The sequence below is a fragment of the Lactuca virosa genome, chromosome 3 (assembly GCF_052849685.1).
Source record: "Lactuca virosa cultivar CGN04683 chromosome 3, Lactuca_virosa_CGN04683_v6, whole genome shotgun sequence".
Classification (NCBI taxonomy): domain Eukaryota; kingdom Viridiplantae; phylum Streptophyta; class Magnoliopsida; order Asterales; family Asteraceae; genus Lactuca; species Lactuca virosa.
Genome location: NC_136428.1, coordinates 290,601,731 through 290,623,509, shown reverse-complemented (window position 1 = coordinate 290,623,509; position 21,779 = coordinate 290,601,731). Strand labels below are relative to the sequence as shown.

The 21,779-nt window shown below is 36.0% G+C and overlaps 1 protein-coding gene, 1 non-coding gene and 1 pseudogene across 2 annotated transcripts; 2 read left to right on the top strand and 1 right to left on the bottom strand.

The window, feature by feature from the left end:
- Positions 1-765: 765 nt before the first annotated feature.
- On the bottom strand, positions 766-3,124 carry LOC145164663 (lipid phosphate phosphatase epsilon 1, chloroplastic pseudogene; annotated as a pseudogene).
- A 10,967-nt stretch (positions 3,125-14,091) lies between these two features.
- Positions 14,092-14,198, top strand: LOC145168219 (small nucleolar RNA R71). Its single transcript, XR_013741790.1, has one exon. It is a non-coding gene; the product is annotated as a small nucleolar RNA R71 (small nucleolar RNA).
- Positions 14,199-19,128: 4,930 nt separating this feature from the next.
- LOC145167257 (exocyst complex component EXO70C2-like) lies at positions 19,129-21,577 on the top strand. The gene has a single exon (XM_079086392.1). The coding sequence runs from the start codon at positions 19,367-19,369 to the stop codon at positions 21,329-21,331; it is 1,965 nt and encodes a 654-aa protein (XP_078942518.1). The 5' UTR covers positions 19,129-19,366; the 3' UTR covers positions 21,332-21,577.
- The last annotated feature ends 202 nt before the right edge of the window (positions 21,578-21,779 follow it).

Genomic DNA, 21,779 nt, shown 5'->3' with positions numbered 1-21,779 from the left:
TGAATCCTCAAAACTGTCATGAAGAACATCTCTAGGTTGTTGCATTGGGTTCAGATAGGGAAACCGCTTGGAGGACAGATAGAGAAAGTGAAATCGAAGGGAAACAATATCACCTGAATGGTTACAAATGAGGAATCATAGGAGAGTTCTAACACAGATCTGGATAATTTCAACCCAAGATTTTCCTTTCGATTTTATGAGGTGTCGAAATAAGCCACAAATTTAGGTCCATATCCAGCTACAATCTTTTATTTGGGATTCAGATCCAGCCACATGAAGGCCCTAAATTTAAGCTATAAAAAAACAGTAAGAAAACACAAAAACCGATAATGCTCGTTACTCAGTTACCTTTGTTCATCATCATGAGGTTTAAGGTCCAAAATCGTTCCATACGCATAGCCAAAGAACCTAAACATGAAAAGGTAACACTGAACAAATTAATTCGAGTTTTTCATTTAAGATAAAACCAAAAATCCAGCAAAAATGTTGACTTGACAACCTGTAAAAATTATACATACTACACACCATTTGAGAATGGAACAAAAATTTACAAAATAAAACTATAAGATTAAATATTTTTAGATTTAGGGCTCGTTTGTGAGAATACATTGTAGATCTAAATCTATAGTCAATGAAGAAGAAGAAGATGACGAAGAAGAAGAAGAAGAAGAAGAAGAAGAAGAAGAAGAAAGTACCGATGCATTTGATAGTGGTTGTGTAAGTAGAGGTTGCGATGGTGGACAATTTTGACCCGTTTGTAGCAAATCATCGCCATGAAGTTGATTCTTGTCTCTTGATGCTTAACTTCCCAAAACCACCTGAATCAGACATTAAAAATCAATAAAACTTGAAGTTTCTCTAAAAAAGAACCATATCCAATTCAAAATCTATGATTTTTAACTAAAATAGTTTATTTGAAGATTCAAATGATCAGGTTTAGGTTTAGCTACAGTAAAGACATGAAAAAAACCTGGATTGGCCGATTATTTAATGTAAAGCTTTCAATCCTTCACGTTGTCTGTGAGACTATGTTATCCAATCATTTTGACTAAAATCACATCGACAAAAAAACCCTAACAGACCCCTTCACTTAAGGAAACAAAAGAAAGTCATCTAAGACCTCTTCTTGCCCAAATAGGTTCTAGTTTTGGTGATGGAAAAGATGTCATTCAAGATCACAAAAAATCAATAGATGGAGAATAGTTCAAGCGCATAAGCCATGAAGGGAGATGGGGATGAACAGGGGAAGAGAAGGAGAAATCGAGGATGGTCCTTCGTACTTCGAGCGATAAATTGGAAGGGGATTTCAAATTACCTGTTATCATGGGATAATATTGCAGAGAATTCAAATGAGAATACCAGGTCAAAAGCCAAGATATTTTCCAAAAAAATTGCACTCCCCCTTCTTATCTTTGACTTTTTCAATGGTTAAGGAAACGGCGATTTGAATTAGTTTCATATTTGACTTTTCAAACCGTTGACCAGATAAAATATATGCATAAAGTTATTGTATATGATGCTTTAAGGGTTATACCTCTTAAAATTCAGCATTTTAGGCTAAATGCTTATTAAGGTATAAAGATATATATATATGCTTAGGTTATTATATTCAAAGTAATTATTATGTTATTGTATGCATAAATGTGGGGCCAATCATTTTACTTATTTTAAGAAAGTGATTAATACATATTATTGAATTAAATATAATTGAAAAATACCATCTAATTTAACTAGAAGGGTATTTTAGTCAATTAATATAGATTTAATAAAGGAAATTTGCATATTTTAAGGGATCATAGATTCTATTAATTTTAAAAATCCGATTTTACGAATTATAAGGTTTTTAATTCGGACATTCTCACAAAATATGTTTGAGTATGTTCAAAAATAAAAATATTCTTGAACCATAAAATAATAAAAATATTCTTGAACGTATTTCTTGATCATGACTTTAAAATTTTCTTGTAGAATAACAAAATTCTCGAACCATCAATTGAAGAATTAAAACAAACATTACATTAATTCTTATAGAATACATGTAACAATTGCTAAGGATTACATTTATTGTTAAAGAATAAAACTAAAAAAACTTTCAAATCTGAAAAAAAAACATCAAAATCTAACAAAAACACTAATGCATTCTAAAAGAATAATGTTGCTAAGAGGCGTCGTTCGAATTTCGTGGTCCGTTCTTCAAGCATCAACTTCTGTGGAAACAAATCCAATGAATAAATTAGTGATAAAATATCCGTATTCCATTCCAACATAATTGGAATTCGTGATTCCATTTTGATAGAATTGGAATTCATTTACCAATAATTATATTAATCCGTGGCATTCTAACAGAATATGTTCATGATTATCATAAAAAACATTCTTTTCTGATAGAATAAAAAAAAGATATAAGACGTTGAAAGATCAAAATTACAATTTTTTAAGTCATGAACAAAATCTAAAGTTGTTCGCATTGTTCATGAGGGAAATAATGTCGATGAATTTTAAAGAGGAAAAGTATGGAAAGAACAAAAGAGGGTTAATTACTTGAAAGAATCATGAAAATGGTGGCAAACGAAATGGATTGAGCATGTGAAGATGGCATTCCAGGGCCACAATACACTTCAGAAACAGGTCGTTCTTGATTTATAATCTTCTTCAGAGTGAATGATAAAACGACGTTTAGAACAGAACCTAGAACAGCCCATAATGCTTGATTATCATCTCTCAAGAGAATGAATCCGCCAAAGCTTACAAGAATACACCACTTGCTCTGCAATCAACCATAAAAACTTCAATCAATTCATCCGATTTGTCAAATGCATCTGATAAACTCAATACAGAATTTGTTCACCCAAAGTCTTTATAACAGCTCTTGTAAATCGAAGTGTGGGTTGTTTTCTGTAATAAAAAACAACCACAATGCGACTATGCGCGCATGATTTCTATTAATAATTGTTGAAATAGGAAAACCTACCACGCGATTAAGAGCAATGTGAAGCGCACCAACTGTTCGATGAAAGGAAACGTCATTGCTATCAATCGAAGCTTCATGTTCAAAAGATGTACTGTTACATTCATGACCACCATCACCGATCGCCTCCTGATTCTCAATCGACTCAAATACCATCGTCTTCTTCACTTTATAATAATAGTTACGTTGGATTTGGGGATTGAGTTCAAAAATGGTCGTGAGGATATATATACTACAAATTGGGTTTTAAAACTGATATTCCTAAATTAAAGGGATATTAATTGATTTATATATTTACCATAATTAATTAAATGTAAGATTACATATTTACCCTTTTGAAATGATTGACCTACATTTATTCATACAATAACACAATAATTACTTTGAATACTTAAATCTAGCTCTCTCTCTCTCTCTCTCTCTCTCTCTATATATATATATATATATATATATATATATATATATATATATATATATATATATATATATAAGTTAGTATGTTTAGATGTTTTAAAAGATTATATCATATAATTTTACATCTAACACAAGTATAAAAAACATTTAGTATGATAAAGCCAATTTTTCTAGTCTTTGGCATTTTTAACGTCACTAACCGGTAAAAATTTAGTTGTAAACATTGTAAAATTTATTTTTACCTTTTTGTGGATATTAAGTCAAACTAACCTTATATGTTTAAAATAACATATTTTAGGTCAAATCTCACATAAATTGTACAATTTTGTCCATGATTTTAGAAAATTTATAGAAAAATCATCGTAAGTCGAAATTTGGATTCGTAAACTCTCAGAGCTTAGAAAATGAGTCTACTGTGTCCATAATTTTTACCCTGACCTTAAGTGGTTCGTAACCAGAGTGAAAATGTTCATTCTTATAGACTGGTCCGAAAATGTTCTGAAATGACAGGCAGTTTTGTAAAAATCACCATAAATTGTAGAAAATCCGTATAAACGCGTGCGAGTAGTCCTTCAAAAGGTATAGAGCTGAACTATTTATATATTGCACAGTTTTAAAATCTATTAAGTTTGAGAAGGGTAAAACAGTCCGTGAACAGACCACAACTTTTCTATAAAAAGCTGATGTTTAAGCTTAGATATGTTTTAGTGACATAACTTGTATTTTTAGTTTGCAAAGCCTTTAAATCATCCAAATAGGATTTGTTTAGTGTGTATTCTCCCCCAAAACTTGTAAAACATAAAAGATGGGTCGTAGAAAACTCACTTTTACATAAAACGATAGATTCTTAAGTTTTCTTTTTGTAAAACTAAATCTTTGGTATTTTCAACTAGTTTCAAGACATATGTTCCATATAACATATTTTGGTTTATGTCCCACAAAAATGGTATAATAACTTGGTTATAACCATTTTTGCTATAAAGGTCATATTATGTTCATAAAAACACTAGTTTTTCATAGTTTTGCATTTCTAAACAAACACACCACATATAAATGTTCAAATAACTAAGTAATAACATCTTTTCATGCATATAATACTTTTACACAACTTAAAGAAGAATCATGTATAACAACTTGTATTATTATACATGTTTACTTGTATTTCCCCCCTAAAACTTGGAAAAACTCGAAAATAAAGGGGTATGAACTCACCTTATGTGTGTTTTCTTGGTGGATGAAAGGTTGTAGATGGAAAGATTCAAGTTAAGAACACTTGAAGATTTGAAGATCCTATGAATAGTAACACATGACAATGTGTATAAATTGATTGAAACTAGTTTATAAGTATGTAGAATCACTAGATTATGAAGGAAATACTTACCAAAAACTCAAGAACCACTTGGAAGAAATTAGTTATGGAAGATGAGAGCTTTTTCTTGAAGAAGAAGTTGAAAAATTAAGAGAATGATGGTGAAGAAAGGGGCTTTTGGCCGTAAGTATAAGAGAGATGGGGGAGGAGGGTGGGGGTAGGTAGGGTGGGTTATGGGGGGACATGGATGGGACTAAAGGTGTACTAGTCTATGGTTAGTGTAATGACATAAAGGAGGCTTGTTTATGATGGGGGAACATTTTTGTAACTAGTAACTTTTTATTAAAAAAATGTCAAACCTTTATAAACTCTTGACATTTATATAAAAATGATGGTGTTTTTATAAAAATAATATGGTATAAAGGATTTATAAATATTTAATTTGAATTATAAAAATTCAAATTATTACAAAAATAATTATTATTAAAAATAACAATACGTTACATGAAAGTTAGGTGGAACTCCCAAGTTCTTGCCGCTAAATTTCTTTGGATGTTTAGCCGGGTATAGAATTTATCGCATTTGGTGACGAATTCACCAAAATTTGTATTTGTAGCCTTTGTTATGAATTTTTCATGTAGTATAAAGTTTATGAATTCCACTACATTGAGTTATGAATATTATTTATACTAAAATAATAAAAAAAATTTGAATTACTGAATTGTTATGATACTAACCTTATTTCAGGTTTATATTCGATAATTGGCAACCATAGAGGTAATTTGTATTAAAACTTGTCAAAAGTACAATAGAAACATTAGAAAATATCATATTTCTCCTAAAATTCTAATACGATTTGAGTTGACCTGGTTGAGTTTTATTGACATTGTTTGACCAAGAATTGGCGGTTGTCACATCATCCCCCCGTTAGAAGGAATTTTGTCCTGAAATTAACATTCCGAGTGGGTCCTCAAGGGTTGGGGGAAAAGATGTGCGTATTTCTGTTTCATTTGGTCCTTGAGTTGCCAAGTAAATTCAGGTCCTCGCTTGGCGTTCCAACAGACCTTTACTATTGGTATGCGACTTTGCTTTGTTCTCCTGACTTCCATGTCCATGATTTCCACAGGGTCCTCGCTTCGCGTTCCAACAGACCTTTACTATTGGTATTGCTACCTTCGCTCCAATGGCTAAGACTCTACCTTGATCACCTTTACCTGAACACTTTTCCTTAGGACAATCCCTCTTATAATGTCCGGTTTCGCCACATCTATAACAGGCACGAGTCACCCCTGAGTTGGATGTCTGATTGTCACCTTGGGTCAGGGTCGTATAAATTTTGGCAGTGTGCCCCCTTTTGTTTACAGTTGAAGCGGTACATCTCCCTACATGCGCCAAAGTGATGATAAGGGCACTTGTCACTTTTTGGGAGATTTATGGCGTATTGTTTATTTGAAATGAATGTTGAATGAATGTTTTATACAGGTGATGTGTGTGTAAACTCTTTAATCCTACTTTTAATTATAAAATTGACACACAAAGGCAGTGGACCTATCAATTGTGGTGTAGCTAAATAAGTAGGGTATCGAACTCAGGGAACGAAAAATTAAAACTAAAAACTAGAATTAACTAAAACAAGTAATAGAAAATAGGGGTTTCTCTAGTTTTGCAAGACTAGAAACTTAATTAAAACTTAACTACTCAACTAAAACCTGAAAACACGTAAAAACAAACTAAATTCAATGATCAAAAAGGGTTTCTGTTTAGGTTCGACTTATTTACTCCTATGGTTAATTTTTATGATAATATAATAGATTAATTGTTATTGGTTACCGACTCTGGTGATTAGATTCGCATTCGCTATTACTAATCCTTAGAAAACATATCAATTCAAGCAATGGCCAGTTGATTAAACTAATAGATTTACTAGGTTAATTATTCGGGTTAAATAAGACTTGTAGCTAGCTAATTAAATTTGGTGATTCAATTAACCTCTTGTTGATGGTGTATCACACAAGCTCACACATTAATTTACCCATTCTCTAATTAATCCTAGTTTCATGTTCATTATTCCTAGGCATATAGTATTGTGTTCACATAAATTATATGAGATAAGCAATTAAGAGATGTCCATGCAGCTTAATCACTTAGCAATTAACAGAAAATAGTTATGGTTAATGCATAAGGGTCTTTAACAAGATTAACTTAACAATATCACCAACTAACAATTAATCAAAAGAGTAAATTAAACCATAGGAGCAAACTTGTCTTCCGCAAACAGAAACTAACGAAATTAGTTCATGATTTCAGTGTATGAAAGCTTAAAAACGAATTCAAATAAACCTAACATAATTCTATTCAAGGGTAAAGTGGAAAATTAAACCTAAAGTGCCTTAATCTCTTAAGAATGAAGGATTAGGGTTCTTCGACGTTTTCCAGAGCTCCAAGAGCTTCCTTGATCGCCAAGTGTTTCCACCAAAAATCCAGAGAGTCCTCAATTCGGGTTTGTGAAGTCTATTTATAGTTTTCTCAAAACAGGGGCTACTCGCCGAGTAGATAACTGACTCGTCGAGTCCCCCTTGAGGAATCTGTATACGGCAAGGACTCCACGTATTGCTTCGCGAACCTTCGTGTCTACTCGTCGAGTAGACGACCCTACTCGTCGAGTAGCTTCAGAATTAAGCCTTTTTCTTCTTTCTTTCGTTCCCGAGCCTTCGTTCATATCTCCTGCTTCCTTTTGCTTCCGAGCTTCTTTTTTGGACTGAAAATATAATTTGAACAATATTATGTATCTTTTGTCCATAATATGCAATTAATTAGCCAATAAATGATAAAAATCCAACATAAAAATATAGCTAAATATGCAAATATCAAAATACCCCACACTTGACTTTTGCTTGCCCCCAAGCAAAACTGAAATTAAGCACACTAATATTACATAGACAATCCCAATCCAACCCAGCCATTATGCCAAGCCCGCAACGCATGCATTTGTATCTTTTGTCCATAATATGCAATTAATTAGCCAATAAATGATAAAAATCCAACATAAAAATATAGCTAAATATGAAAATATCAAAATACCCCACACTTGACTTTTGCTTGCCCCCAAACAAAACTGAAATTAAGCACACTAATATTACATAGACAATCCCAATCCAACCCAACAATTATGCCAAGACCGCAACGCATGCATTTGTATCTAAATTTTTCCTAAACGACCCCCCTCATCCTAAATACTCACAATCCTCATAAACACTCGCCCACTTCTTTTGAACAATGCTCATTTTATGCATCCCTCCGAATCCATCCCCAGAAAACCTCCTAGCCTCAAGGTGTTTTTGGTTGAGCAACCCAAGCATACATAATCTAAAAATTACAATTTTCGATACCACTATGGAGCTTTTTGGAATTCTTCACTTTCTTGATAATTTGAACTTTGAATTCTTCAAATTTGCCACCTTTTTGATTTTCTTTGATTTTTGGGTATTTTCAACTTTTGAACTTTTGGGATTTTGATCTTTTGATCTTCACTTTAACTGCTCCAAAATTCTTACAACTTTTCTTGTAATTCTTTCTCTCTTTTTTTTACATGTATATCTCACTTTTTTCACTCAATACCTACATGCTTAAGCAGAGGCGCTCAACTTCAACCTTTATTGATTAAAGATAAAAAATTTCCTGGATACATTTCTGGTACACGATGCTAAACATATTGCATCCCTCAAACTAAGCGAGGTTGTGTTTTTGTCCCATGATTTCACTAGAATAAAGGAGGCCACAAATGCACTAGAACGTATATAGGATCAACTAAACATTTGGGTTTTCATAGAATCATCAAATATAATACTAGCATGATCCCTAATTGCTTTACCAAAATTTTCTAAATTAGCCCTAGCAATTTAAATGCAAAAATTTCAAAATTTTCAGAATTTAACTAAAATTTTAACTAATGCAACCAACCCCCTACCCCACACTTAATTTATGCAATGTCCCCATTGCATATTATGCATGATAAATATAATAAGAAAATAAAGAGAGAATTGGAACAAACTCCCCTGAGGTAGTAGTGGCGAGGTCGGTATTTCTTCTCTTTTAACTCAACTTCAAATGACTTTAGACATGGGAACAGCTCATCCATGCCTTGGGTGTCATATCTTGTGTGGGAAAGCTCCAAAAATGCAAGAAAGATACTCGGAAATCTTCGGGAATCAAACTCTAAGGAATATGAGCGAGACCCGTAGTGAAAATGAGCAGAATATAAGCCTTGAGAACGAAAAGTGATAAACTCGTCGAGTCTATACGGCAACTCGACGAGTAGCAACGTATCAAGCAGAAAAATTGTGGAATTGAACTCGGACTCGTCGAGTAGGTAATGTGCACTCGGCGAGTCCATCGCTGAGTGAGAAATCTAAATATTCTGCTTTTGGGTTCCGTTTCTGATATGGCTGGGTATGATAACTCAGTGTGTTTTATTCATTTTTCTTCAACAAATAACACTCTAAGACCCTCCTTGAGAACGGACTCGACCCTAAACTCATGCACATTCTCATCTAGACCCGATCCTCACTCTAACCTTGACAATTGAGACTCTTGCATGCATCCAATCCTTCAATCTGAAAAGAAAACAACCACAAGTGATAAAAGAAAACAAATTCCTACTTAAACATCCTACAAGTTCAACACCCAAAACAAAGGAAAGTAAATAGTCTTAAACATCAAAAACACAATAAAATAAAGCATCAATCCTCCTCCTCATCTTCATCTCCTCCGGCTCCACTTCCGCCCGCTTAGTTTCTTCTCGCTTGCACCCTTTCATCCCAACTGGACACATACGGGAATCTGGGCCCGGGCCTTGGTACAAAATGCATTTGCTCAAATAAATAAGCAAATGACTCATTGACATAGTTCACGCCCCCCCCCCCCCCCCCGAGGTCGTCTTGGTATCTTCGCAGCTCAACATTATACCAATCCATAGGTAGCTCCTCATCCACCGGAATAACCGGTGGGTCTTGTGGCACCCGCTCTCTCCTTTGTCTCACCCTCCTTCCCGGTTCCTCTGGCACTAACGGTTCATCATCATTTGGAATACTAACATGCCCCCTCCATAATCCTCAATGATCCTAGCCCTCCTGAATAATGTTGTGCTGAAGGGAGGACTAGGAATCATAGTCAATGCCCATGCCTCTTGTCGGTCCAAAATACCATAAGTTCTCGCAAGCCTTGTAACAAACATGCCACCATTGATTTTTAAAGTCACCCGCTCTTTGACTGCCCCCTCTGCCAAGTATTTTGCCATGCAATATGGAAAATTGCAAAATACATTAGGAGTGATAATACTCCACATGTAGAAGATGTCGAGAGTGGGGACTTTATCGTCATCCTTTCGCATGTTTATAGAGCTCACGATCAGACGATGTATTAAGCGATGAATCGGGGAACGGATGCTCCCCTCTTGGGTGGATGAAGGAATGTAAACCCGGTTGGCAATGGTGGTCCACCAAGTTGAGGCAACCACATCCTCGGGCAAGTCTTTGTGGCACTGCTCCAAAAATGACTCAAAAGCCTCGGACATGATCTCATTATGATCATAAATACCAAGCCTCCATGCCAGCTCTGCAATGCTGCACTGGCGAAACTCTCCTCCAAGGCAGAATGAAATAATATTCGGATTATAGTAGTCATCACCACCCTGGAAAGAGATGGTGGCAAAGAACTCCCAACAAAGCTCTTGATACACGGGTTCTTGAAGCTTAAACAACCGACTCCACCCGTCACAGATTATTTGTACCCCATTGACTTCACAAGACTTGACCAAATAATGGTTCAGCGCTTCTTCCAACCCAGCTTGCCCTATCCATGACCAGTCCAACTCATTAGGAACATATATTTCCTTCCGCTTTAAAGCCTCCAGCTTGCTTTTTATACGTGTGAGTGAAGACTTGTTGGTGATGCTTGGAAAAGTCAACCATTGGATGTCCCCATAACCGCCTCCTCGTGAACTTTGACCTCTCCTAGACATGGTTCCTGCACAGCAAAGAAACAAGAAAACCACAAGCAAAATACCGAAAGTATTAAAAATGGCAGAATACTGGGCATCAGCAGCATGGACTAGCCGAGTCCACGAACTGCTCGGCGAGTAGGACGAACTGCGGGAGTCCAGATCTGTTCTGATGAAATTAACCAGCCAAATCCATAAATTATTTCAGGGGTTTGCTTCGGTATGTTCCAGGAGCATATGATTGTAAAAATTTACGTCTAAAACGTCCTAATTTGTCAAAAATTAAAACCCTAAAATCCAAGTCTTCCCAAAAATCAGGATTTTCCAGAAATTAAGGGTGATATTTCACCAAAGATCGAAACTTGTAAAGGATTAAGAGCTAAAGTTGTTACCTTGTTGGTTGAATTTGCAAAAGAAGAGAAGATTCAAGATGAAGGCTTGAGAGAGTGCACGTCGAGTATGGGGGTGGCGGCTCGTATGAATGGCTGAAAGTGTTTGCAATTTAGGGTAAAAACCCCTCTTTTACAGAATGTAAAAAAAATAATTAATTTTTTTTTCGGGTAATATATGTACTCGTCGAGTAGGCTGACCTACTCGGCGAGTAGATGCCTGATTCAGCGATTTTTCGGGATTTCTGAAATGGACTCGCCGAGTAGACTTAGAGACTCGTCGAGTTTTTCATTCTGTGAAAAATTTAAGTTTGTAAAATAAAATGTATGCCACCCCACACTTGAGCATTGCTTTCCCTCAAACAATCATTTTAAACACAGAAGAAGATTGATAAAAACAAATCCAAAGCAAAATGAAAATAAATCCTAAAAACGAAGAAAAGTAAAAGAAAGCAAACTCTAGGGACGGGTTGCCTCCCGTAAGTGCTTCTTTTTGAGGAGTCGTTAGCTGGACTCCTTCCCGCTTTACGTTTCTTTGTTTTCCTCCATCAGGAATTCACACTTAATCTTTTGTTGTTTAAACTTTGTCTTGTAAGCATGTATCTTTCTTTTATACGCCCGTCTCAATTCGTCTCTCCTTTTCCTCGCAGCATCCTCTTGTATAGCATAACTGATCCGTTTCCCAACCTTTTTCTTCTTCACCCCGTTCCTTGGACCCATCTTTTGTACTCCTTCTTTGTCAATCTTGATTTCCCGTATAGTCGCCACCTTATCCTTACTTGATATTAAGGATTCCTCCTTATCTTGTAAATAATCCGGTGGTTCAAATGCACATACTTCATAATTAGTAGACACTCGGGCTCGAGGTTTGGTTCTCTTGATTATAATTGACTCGATCTCTCGATTAGCCATGAGTGACTTAATGGATGAGTTATTGACATCATTATTCCAACCCCTTGCATTCTCCTTTTCTCCCACACTTACCCTCTCGTCAAGTTGAATCACTTCTACCTTTATCATTGTGTCAAGGTAAGCCAATTGTGCGTGTTGGAAGTGAAAGACTTCCACAATTTCAGCCTCTTCTATTGGACTTCCCAAAGGATCAGGAGAAGTGTATATGTCAATATCAGAAAAGGAACTTGTAAGAAGCAAGTTAAGATCTTCATGATTCTTGAGGTTCTCGATTGGACTCGTTGAGTCAGTCGATGCGACTCGGCGAGTCTGTGAGGTTTCCATAATTTTTGTTGTTTCTTCTGACTCAGCTTCCTCTAACAACTTTTCTATTTCCTTTAAATCTTCTCCGGCATCGAAATTCCCTTCAGAAGGTAATAGAAATTTGTTTGGATTTTCTTCTTGTAAAAGTGCAAGCTCTCTTTCTAACACTTCATCATCCAAATCCACTAAGGAAATTTCCCCGTTTTTCATCCCTTCATTCTTTTTCTCTTGTTCCGCTTTAAACACCACTGAATCATTCCCTACCCTTAGTGTTAGTGTAGATTCGCGCACATCGACTATTTCACAAGCGGTATTCAAAAATGGTCTTCCAAGAATGATTGGAACTCTAGGGTCTTCTTCCATGTCAAGCACTACAAAGTCCATGGGAAACACAAATTTATCGACTTTGATGAGAAGATATTCGCATACTCCTCTTGGATTTATTATTGTCTTATCGGCTAAATGGATCTTCATACGCATCGGCTTTGGCTCCGGCAAATTTAGCTTCTTGAAGAAATAATATGGCATTAGATTAATGCTTGCACCCGAATCGGTCAACGCATGAGTAGAGATTATGTTCCCAAATTGACAGGGTATGGAGACGCTTCCCGGATCACCCCTCTTTTCTGGTAGTTCATTTAGCAATACTTCAGCCACTTCTTCCATATTTTGTCTAGTGGTGAAGAGGTTCTTAAGCAAAGTTGCATACTTGGGTGTATGAAGTATTGTTTCAACAAATGGAATGTTCACTTGAAGGGTCCTCACTTGCTCCATAAATCTTCTATACTGTTGAATCTGCTCATCTGGTATGGCTCGGATTGGAAATGGCAAAGGGGGCCTGTAAGTTTTCAAAAGAGAACAATTTTTCTCATCAGCTCTCGGACTCGTCGAGTCCATTATACCGACTCGGCGAGTCGAGTCAGGTTTGCTCGAATTCCTTTCAATCTCCTCTTCTGTTTGCACCTTACTGGGTTTCTTCGGAATAGAGGTCAAAGGAGTGAAAATTTTGTCAGAATTAGTGGTTATGCGCCATTTTTGGATTTTGTTCGGTATTGCTCGGAAGTTCACCAAGTGTTCTTTGATTGATTTGTTGTGCAAGCTGTCCTATCTACTTTTCAATGTTATGAATGGAGGCTTGCTAGTTCCTAAGCAAATTTTTTTGATCTTTCATCATAACTTGATGATCTTTAAGCATTACTCGCTGCTCTTTCAATTCAACGTCGGTATCATTGTGTCTCTTCTCGGATGCAGCTACAAACCTTGTGAACATCTCTTCCAAATCAGTTCTCTTTTCCATAACCGGTTCCTCCTTTTGATAGAAACCCCGTTCTTTTTGCTTGTATTTCTCCTCCTTTGCTTTTTTGTACTCGTCATAAGGGAGCCATTCCTTCTTCGGTTTCCGCCAATTATCATCAAATCTATCGCCACTTGAATAGAATACTTGAGCTTTCTTGTTTCCATTCTCATCCAAATCACAATCTTTAGTAAGATGAGGTCCGTTACAATTTTCACATCCAACCCGAATAGCATGGATTGTTTGATCCATCTTAGTCATCCTCCGATCTAAACTATCTAGTTTAGCCATCATTGCCGCCATGCTATCGTTTACAGTGTTCACCACCCCCTACTTACTTCATTAAGTGGGTTATGATATTCTCTAGAATGTTTAGAGAATTCCTCAATTAATTCCTTGATCACCGGGGGTGGCTTCTTGGTGAGCGGTCCTTGCGAGTCAAGAAGCTGCCTTGTAGTCACATTGACTCCATCGTAGAAAATGGAGACTTCTTGTTGGCTATTAAGATCATGATGTGGGCAATTCCTTAGTAGACTTTTGTATCTCTCCCATGCCTCATAAAGGGACTCTCCAGCTTTTTGTTCAAAGTTGGCAATAGCTTTTTTTAGCTTGGCTATTTTCGAAGGTGGGCAAAACTGGTCAATAAATTCTTCTTTCATCTTAGCCCATGTAGTGATGGATCCGGGAGGGAGTGACTTGAGCCAATCCTTTGCAGCACCTTTGAATGTAACTGGAAGCATACGAAGCAGCTGGGTTTCGCGAGGCACATTTGGAACATTAAAATAATCAGCTACATCATTGACTTCATCCAAGTGTTTATAGGCATCTTCGTGGTCGTTTCCGTAGAAGGGGATCTCCTTGAGTTGAGCAAGTATGTGACCTTTAAGCTCAAAAGTGGCAGTCGCAGGAATTGCGGGTTGCACAAGTCCCGGGCCGGTATCATCTCGTATCCTCTTCTTCCATTCGCCCATGGGAACTTCATCGATGTTCGCCATGGTGTTGTCAAAGTCACCTTCTAGATCTCTACCTTCTTCAAATTCGCTTTCTTCCCTTTCGGACTCGTTCATGATGTCTTCCTTGATTGGGTCTTCGTTTGCCAAGGAAGAGGTGCTGGATGCTCCTGATTTGCTGCTCTTTTTCTTGCTAAAAACGGATTTGAGATTCTTCAAAGGTGAGTTCTTTGAAGAAGCGGATTCTCCAACGGCTTCTCCTTTGTTCTTCTTTAGAGTGGACTCCGGCTTTTCAAGTGGAGGAACCAAAGACGTATTGGATCCTCGGGTCATGTAACAACTGAAACCAAGGTAAGAAAAACGCGTAAAAAGAACAAAAAGAAAATAAAAATAAAAACTGTGAAACAGCGATGGGCTCGCCGAGTAGCGTCGACTGCACTTGGCGAGTTCAAGGCAGAAACAGAAAAAAATTCTAATTAAATTTCTAAAACAGAAAACTATGAAAACTAATCCTAATAACTAAATTACCTAAAAATAACTTTGTGCAAGATAAATCTCACACAAAAGATCGATAAAACTAGAAATTAGTGCTAATTTTTGAACCGATCCCCGGCAACGACGCCAAAAACTTGATGTGTGTGTAAACTCAACTAGTTTTAATCCTACTTTTAATTATAAAATTGACACACAAAGGCAGTGGACCTATCAATTGTGGTGTAGCTAAATAAGTAGGGTATCGAACTCAGGGAACGAAAAATTAAAACTAAAAACTAGAATTAACTAAAACAAGTAATAGAAAATAGGGGTTTCTCTAGTTTTGCAAGACTAGAAACTTAACTAAAACTTAACTACTCAACTAAAACCTGAAAACACGTAAAAACAAACTAAATTCAATGATCAAAAAGGGTTTCTGTTTTGGTTCGACTTATTTACTCCTATGGTTAATTTTTATGATAATATAATAGATTAATTGTTATTGGTTACCGACTCTGGTGATTAGATTCGCATTCGCTATTACTAATCCTTAGAAAACATACCAATTCAATCAATGGCCAGTTGATTAAACTAATAGATTTACTAGGTTAATTATTCGGGTTAAATAAGACTTGTAGCTAGCTAATTAAATTTGGTGATTCAATTAACCTCTTGTTGATGGTGTATCACACAAGCTCACACATTAATTTACCCATTCTCTAATTAATCCTAGTTTCATGTTCATTATTCCTAGGCATATAGTATTGTGTTCACATAAATTATATGAGATAAGCAATTAAGAGATGTTCATGCAGCTTAATCACTTAGCAATTAACAGAAAATAGTTATGGTTAATGCATAAGGGTCTTTAACAAGCTTAACTTAACAATATCACCAACTAACAATTAATCAAAAGAGTAAATTAAACCATAGGAGCAAACTTGTCTTCCCCAAACAGAAACTAACGAAATTAGTTCATGATTTCAGTGTATGAAAGCTTAAAAACGAATTCAAATAAACCTAACATAATTCTATTCAAGGGTAAAGTGGAAAATTAAACCTAAAGTGCCTTAATCTCTTAAGAATGAAGGATTAGGGTTCTTCGACGTTTTCCAGAGCTCCAAGGGCTTCCTTGATCGCCAAGTGTTTCCACCAAAAATCCAGAGAGTCCTCAATTCGGGTTTGTGAAGTCTATTTATAGTTTTCTCAAAACAGGAGCTACTCGCCGAGTAGATAACTGACTCGTCGAGTCCTCCTTGAGGAATCCGTATACGGCAAGGACTCGACGTATTGCTTCGCGAACCTTTGTGTCTACTCGTCGAGTAGACGACCCTACTCGCCGAGTAGCTTCAGAATTAAGCCTTTTTCTTCTTTCTTTCGTTCCCGAGCCTTCGTTCATATCTCCTGCTTCCTTTTGCTTCCGAGCTTCTTTTTTGGACTGAAAATATAATTTGAACAATATTAAGTATCTTTTGTCCATAATATGCAATTAATTAGCCAATAAATGATAAAAATCCAACATAAAAATATAGCTAAATATACAAATATCAACAGGTTTTAAATTGTATATGTATTTTTATCTACAAATATGTTGCGTATAACATGGGTAGATGAAATAGTTGATATGTGATGAAACAAAATGATGAGAGGTCTCGATGTTGACGATGTTCCAGTCATCTAGCGGAATATAGATGACGACCACAGACTTTTCTAGACAGTCCAGTGGAACGTTAACAGACTCGTAACATGTAGGTGTTTTTCGAGAGTATGGATTAGACTTATTCAATTGTCTTCAGTCCGAGAGTATGGATAGTACATAGTTATTTATTATTAATCCTGGAGTATGGATTAAGATATAAGTTACTTGTTATTAATCCGGGAGTATAGATTAAGACATGGTTAATTGTCCCTAGTCCGAGAGTATGGAATGGGCACAATTATTGATCCGGGAGTATGGATCAGACATACCCGATCCGGGAGTATGGATTAGGTAAAGAGGTAAATTTTCGATCCGGGAGTATGAATTAGGTAAATAGGTTTATTTTAGATCTGAGAGTATAGATCGTGTCGTTGTGAGGATCGATAGGGTGGGGAAATAAAGAGGATAATGGGGATGAGAAATTGGGTTGATTGTTTGATGTTTAAACATAATAATTTATTTGTTGTGGGTTGAAAACCCTATATGCTCACCAGGCTCCCAAGCCTGACCCACTCAACTTTCTGTATTACAGGTAGTGGAACAAGAGCATAGTTGGATGATGACGAGGGATTTTGGATTATAGGCCAGTAGATGTAAATAAATGTTGTAAGACCTCTATTGTATAGTTTATGCTTTTGGTCTGTATCGGAACATGACATCCCGAGGTTTTGTAATAAAATGAAAATACATTTCTTTAAGAAATGCTTTGATAAATTTTATCATATTCTGTTTTGGGAACAAATTCCGCATCACTTTTATTTGAAAGATTACTCTGATTTTATTATAAAAGTATAAACGAAATCGGTCTTTTCTGACCGTGAAAATGGGGATGTCACAGATAAACAAATAGACATTTACTCATCTATGTAAGAAAGAGGTAGAAAACAATTTGTGGGTTTTTTGTGCCATGTACAAAGAACATGACAGAAGTTGAAAATGGAAATAAAACTCACATGTTGAAGAAGATATTCATCTTGAAGCTTATCTTCATTTTTTTCAGTGCTAGAAGCAGACATATTTATCTTAGAGAGCCTAATGTGAAGCCTTTTAGGCGATTGGGGGCTTAGGTGTTAATTAGAGCACCAAATGTGAATCTGATTGCCAATTGAAACTATTTGTATTACAACTATTTTCAGAATTTGAATATGGTGTAAGTAGAAATTTTTTGGGTGCATTATTGTTCAGTTTTTCGGTAATCTTTTTCCCAGTCAAGTTGCAAATATGATAAGAGAACTCATGGAAAGAATTTTTCAAGCTTCATTCTTATTTTGTAATTCTTTTTCCCTTATTTGTATTATGTCATTCTTTTCAACTTTTGTTTTGTAATTCTTTGTAACCTATTGTTTTTGGTCTGTTGCCACATGATGTTTGCTATGATTTTTGTCTATAATTTTGATGATGGTTGCGGTGGAGGGCGACAAGTAAAAAGGAGAGGAAGGGGTGAGGTAGGTGTTGAGGGAGGCCCTATGATATAATATCAATATATATTATAAAAAAGTAAAAGTTAAACATAAAGAATATTATACAATGGTAAAAATGATATTTTACATGGCTTTGAGACCAACAAAGTAAGATTTTATAACCATAAGGATCAGTGGTGAAGCATTTTTTATAGTTGTTTTTAGAGTAAGGTGGTGTTTGTTTTTTAGAAAAACTACTTCTGACCACTTTTTGCTGTGCCGCGCAGCACACGCACAACACTTGGCTTTTCGAAACTGGTTGTTTTTTAGAAGACTTTTAATTCAAAAAATGTTGCGCATGTGCTGCGTAGCGCAATAATGGATCATCATTTTCAAACCACTCCTCACTTACTTTAAGTTATATTATTCAACTTATATTTATTTTATTTTATTCTTATCACATGTTTATTATTTTAATAATATTTGAAGAATATGCAAACATTTGGAGTATATTTTACATAAATTCAAATAATTTAAAATCGCTTGGTAAATTTCATATAAATATTTTTTGTGTTATATTGTCTATAACCAAATATTAATAGATTATAAAGTTAATCATTAAATTACCAAATTTATTGAAGTTTACTGGAAAAATAATCATCATCTTCAAAATTTTAACAAAAATGAACATGTTTTTAGCTAAATTAACAATTTTATTTATTGTTATTTAGCAAATATTATGTTTAATTTTTTTATATAAACCTCTTTAAAAAAATATTATGTTTAATTTTTTATTTATTGTTATTTAGCAAATATTATATTTAATTTTTTATTTATTGTTATTTAACAATTTTATATTATTTGCATATAATTACACTAAATATTTTTTTTATTTGGATTTAATTTTAACTATTGTATAGTTAATTTCAATTTATTAAGCGATTTGTAAAGATTTAAAAACAATCAATTACATATTGTAGGTTGCAGATATGTCACGCATAATTCAACAGTTTTTGTTTCGAAAAATGTAACAGCCAAGACTTTTAGAATTGGGCTTATGGTTTTCTTAAATACAAAGTAAAAGTGTTACGGGGAAGAAGAAACGAAAACGGAAAACATGAAAAGAAAATACTAACCATTCTCCACCATTTGCGCTCTTCTTCTCCACTTCCAAAATCATACGTCCATCTGCAACAATCACTCCCCTGTTTTCATTCCATTTCTCCAAATCACAATCAACAATCCTTCTTCCTCCAATGGAAGATCAAGATCTACCACCGCCGGACGCCGCCGAAGAAACCACACAAGTCGACGAGGAACCAACATCGATCGCTTCCCGAGATGATAGACTCTCCCAAGAGATTGACCGATTCATTTCTGTATTAGATGCCGATGATCAATCGGACTCATCGTCGCCACCTGAAATCGTGGGTGCCGTTCAAATTTTTTCTGATCTTTTGGATTTTAGGGTGGTTGAATACGAATCTGGTTCCAAACAATGGACCCAATTAGAGGAGGATGAATGTTCTTCTTTTGTAGATACGGTTAATCGAACAGCCAAGCTTCTCAAGTCTCTCTCTAGATTTCATTCCGTAGAATATTACGCCGCTTTAATCAACAGGGTTAGCGGAATTCAGCAACGTGCAATGTCGTTCATGGAGGTTGAATTCAAGTCGATTCTCGATGATTATCAAACTTCATACGATCGAGATCATACGAATGAAATCGAAGAAGCCAAAACCAAACAGCTATCGTCTTCTCCTAGCAATGTTCAAGACGCATCAGAAACGGATTCGCCGGATCAATCCGAATCTCCCCCGGAGAAAGATGAGTTTTTAGGATATTCCGACGAGATGATATCAAAGCTGAATAAATTATCCAAGGGGTTAATAGCAGGAGGTCACGAAACAGAGTGTACCGAATTGTATTTCTTTGTTCGAAGAAACGCCATGGAACAAAACTTGAAGCTTTTACAGTTTGAAAAATTCTCCATCGACGAAATGCAGAAGATGCAGTGGGATCCGGTAGAGAAAGAGATTTCAGAATGGTTGAAGATGTTCAAAAACTTCGCCACCTCGCTCCTCCCTAGCGAGCGGAGGTTAGTGGACGCCGTGTTCTCGGAAAACAACACAGAAATCTCCGATAACTTATTTGGAAACCTAGCACGAATTGTCCTCTTTTACTTGCTCACTTTCGCGGAAGCGGTGATGATGACGAAGAGATCCGCTGAGAAACTGTTCAAGTTTCTTGATATTTACGAGACATTACGAGAAAGCATCCCGGAGTTGGAGAAACTACTTTCCGGCGACTGGTTATTCCAGCTCAAAACCGCAGCATCATTGATCAGTAACATGTTAGGAGAAGCCATTTTCAACATTTTAGGAGATCTTGAGAATTCGATCCAAGCAGATACAGGGAAAACACAGGTTCCCGGTGGAGGAGTGCACCCGTTAACTTGCTACACCATGACATATCTAAAACACGCATGCGAGTATAGGGACACATTGGAGCAAGTATTTAGAGAGCATAAAAAGATAGATCGACCGGACTCAGCCACCGGCTCCGATCACGATCCAGATTCCGATCACGATCCCGGTTCTCAAGATCAGAACTTTTGCTTTCAAGCGGGTCCCGGATCGGCGTTTCAGTTGCAGTTAGCGAAAGTGATGGATCTATTGGATGCGAACCTGGAAGTGAAATCAAGACTGTATAAAGATCCATCGTTGAGCTTGATTTTCTTGATGAACAACGGCCGGTTTATATTGCAGCAGACAAAGGGAACCGGAGAAATGAGGAGCTTGATGGGGGATCCATGGGTGAGGAAACGGTCGTCGGATTTAAGAAGCTACCACACGAACTACAAGAGAGAAACATGGACGAAGCTTTTACAGTGTTTGAGTCATGAAGGATTGAGCGTTAATGGGAAGGTGATGAAGCCTGTATTGAAAGAAAGATTCAAGAGTTTCAACGCCATGTTCGATGAGATACACAGAACGCAAACGACATGGGTGGTGAGTGACGATCAACTTCAGTCGGAATTAAGGGTGTCGATATCGGCGATAGTAATTCCGGCGTATAGGTCGTTCATGGGGAGGTTCAGTCAGGTGTTTACTCCGGGAAGGCAAACGGAGAAATATATAAAGTATCAACCAGAAGACATAGAAACATGCATTGAAGAGCTGTTTGATGGGAGTGCAAATCAACCGGGGAAGAAGAGATAATAAATTATGATCAAGTACGTACATACGAAATATGAATGACTCATATGATTAAATCAGGAAACGTGTAAAGAATCTACCACCATTAATGAGGTTTTTGGTCCACACCATCATCACCTTTAGAGACGAGCATGCATATTGCATGTACTGATTTGAAACCTGCTTGTATCTAACTTATGTTTTTCTTTCATTGTGCAATTATCGAGTTCTTTCTATTTGTTCTGAATGTGATTTTGGTTAATAGTCTTATTTCTCTTTATTGATGGACCATTTAAAAGACAGTCATAATGATTGTAACTAATTAAAAAAATAATGGTCGTAACTTGTTAAAAAAAATGTTATTGTTTAGACTAAATTTCAGAATGGTCCCTATGGTTAGCGAATATCGCAATTTCAGTCCCAAGTTTTCTGTTTGTACGATCTGGTACCTATGGTTTCTATTTTTTCAATA